General features: G+C 40.8%; 1 protein-coding gene across 1 annotated transcript in view; it reads right to left on the bottom strand.

The window, feature by feature from the left end:
• LOC101852687 (alpha-actinin) overlaps positions 1 to 1,170 on the bottom strand; it is a gene marked incomplete in the record, with an annotated part of 95,349 nt that extends 94,179 nt beyond the window's left edge. The window contains 1 exon segment of the mRNA XM_035969292.1: positions 906 to 1,170. Coding sequence (XP_035825185.1) covers positions 906 to 998 — 93 coding nt within the window.
• Between the last annotated feature and the right edge of the window lie 1,381 nt (positions 1,171 to 2,551).

Below are 2,551 nucleotides of genomic sequence, written 5' to 3'. Positions count from 1 at the left end.
TAGATCTAGATCTAGATCTAGATTTCTAGATCTGGAAAATCTAGATCTAGATCTAGATCTAGATCTAGATCTATATATCTAGATCTAGATTGCTAGTGTGCCTTGCACTCATCCTTTTTCTTTTAAATTCCGTCTATCCTCCAGGATTTAATTAAACGGCACGCAACAAAGAAAGGCTCCCATGCCTCTATTTCTATCGCTTTCTTGTTCTACCTCTGCCCCGTCGCCCCATCCCTTCTTTCGCATTTGACTTGGCCTAGCCTAGTTCGAATAATGTGTCAAGGCGTCATGTTATCTCAGTATAACCTGAATTCTGAATCATCGAAGAAACCGGCCCCAGTCGCGCCCACTTGTCAGTCATAGAGAAATGATTGTCAACGTTTTAGCCAAACCGAACCGCTACCGTAAAAATCGAGTCGAGACAACCAGCGAAACTGGTGAAAGCACAATAGGAAAGGCCTAGACTGCCCTAGACATCGACCAATTTCCCTCTATAAAGATTTCTTTTTTTGAAAGTATTTGCATATAAACGTATTTAGAGGGAACGGGGCATGTTCAGTTCTCTTGAAAGTTAGTAACTAAGATGTTCAACCTTCACTGAAAAGAACGAAAGCGCGCAACAAACGATTCTTCGAGCGTTGGAACGCCATCAGGTATACGCGCATAGCCCCGCCCCTCGGAGTGCCTCGTCCATATTAGGTGTGCAATCAAAACCTCTGGCGGCAATGGCGACTGCCATTATTTCTCCAGCTCGAAACATCAATAGCTTTTACAAGATAAGAAGCAAAATACAAAAAATAAATTTCATAATGATTCTAAAGCCGCGGATGTACCTTACAGATAGCAATAGACACCAAAGACGAATGCGTCGTACTAACACGGAAATGAGTCGAAACACAACTGACCTTTTTCTGTTGCTTTTCCCATGCCGGGTCGAGTAATCCTTCTCTGTCCCACTCCTCCTCTTCTTCCATATATCCATCGTACTCTTGATCCATGGTGCAAATTAAGCTGATACTCTCCTCCCTAATCTCCTAGATGCTGAATAAAACTGAAGAGGTAATTTTGAGGGCCAAAAGATAGAACGAAACACTGCACAGAACAGGGGCTACTACACCCCGCCAGGGAGATGCAAGTCACGTGACCGGAGCGGAAGTGAATCCTCGAAGCAAGAGTTTGCGACGGGAGTTCCGTGTCAAAGGTCAATGGAATAAATTATAGCTTAGGGGGCGTGGTTATTTGCCGTTCATCCTGTCTGTTTGTTGGCTGCTGTCGGTAAAGACGAAGCACTGATAACATTGCCACTGTCTGTAATTATAATAAGCCTACTCATAATGATGTCATCAGAAGGAAGTAACATGAAAACAGTAGAGGGATAGAGAGAGAAAGAGAGAGACAGAGAGAGACAGAGAGAGCTCAAACACACACACACACACACACACACACACACACACACACACACACACACACACACAAACACTCACGAACATACAGAGAGAGAGAGAGAGAGAGAGAGAGACGCGCGTGCTGGCACTCGAATAAACAGTGTGTTTGTTTTGTTTGTTTGTTTGTTTGTTTTTGTTACGTTTATTTTATCATGGGTGAGAGAATGGGCTTGCCCCTGCCTAATATAATATTAAACTATTCTGATACATGACCATAATCTTGCTCATATGCGCATTATGTTATTTAAACAACTGGACTTTGGAAGGAAAACAATAATCAGCCCCCAAAAAGTAGTCACCTTGCCCTCACTTATTTGGAAAAGTTATTTAAATTTAAAGAACAACGAACCGTCATACAATTTGTTGTACCACATAATCTGTGTACTTGGATTTGTACAGAAACAAGGGTCGAGTGCAGATAAGATATGGAGAATGATACCGGTAATGGGAACACCAAATATATTTTTGTCTGAGTTAAGATAAACCTGTCAAATGGAAATCATCCGTCTAATTACGATACCACAATAGGATGTGAAAAGTCACAAAATGTAGGCTTTGGCTGGCCCCCTGATTCGTTACTGAAATTGGCAAGTTTTAACACAATTGTTGGGCCATTCCATGAAAAATGAAACTGAAATGACACACGGATGTATGTATTATGACCTGATTAGAAATAATTCTAAGCAATCATAGCCATTCTTTCTTTCTTCTCAAGGGCCCTGTTTGAAATTGCGCGAACAGCAATCTAGAGAAAAGGTGGAAAATGCGGTGGCATGGTACAGACTCGAAGGTTACACACCACAAGTTATTTTTACACCAAATTCCTCACAAACGCGATGGTTCATCATATTCATAAACACCTTACATTTCAGAAATGGTAACCTGCAGTAGATTTAGTTGCTTTAAAATTGTATGGCCTGAGAATCACGCATTGCAGTATTTTTTTAGTGACGTGAAAGTTTAAGATTAGGCGTTTGGTTACTGGTAGGTCTGCTTCGAAAGAAATGACATAAGTAACCAAATAACCAAACGTTAATGTGTTTGTTTGTTGTCTATCTATCTATCTATCTATCTATCTATCTATCTATCTATCTATCTATCTATCT

Source organism: Aplysia californica, unplaced genomic scaffold (assembly GCF_000002075.1).
Source record: "Aplysia californica isolate F4 #8 unplaced genomic scaffold, AplCal3.0 scaffold00135, whole genome shotgun sequence".
Lineage (NCBI taxonomy): Eukaryota > Metazoa > Mollusca > Gastropoda > Aplysiida > Aplysiidae > Aplysia > Aplysia californica.
This window is presented reverse-complemented; position numbering and strand designations above follow the sequence as displayed.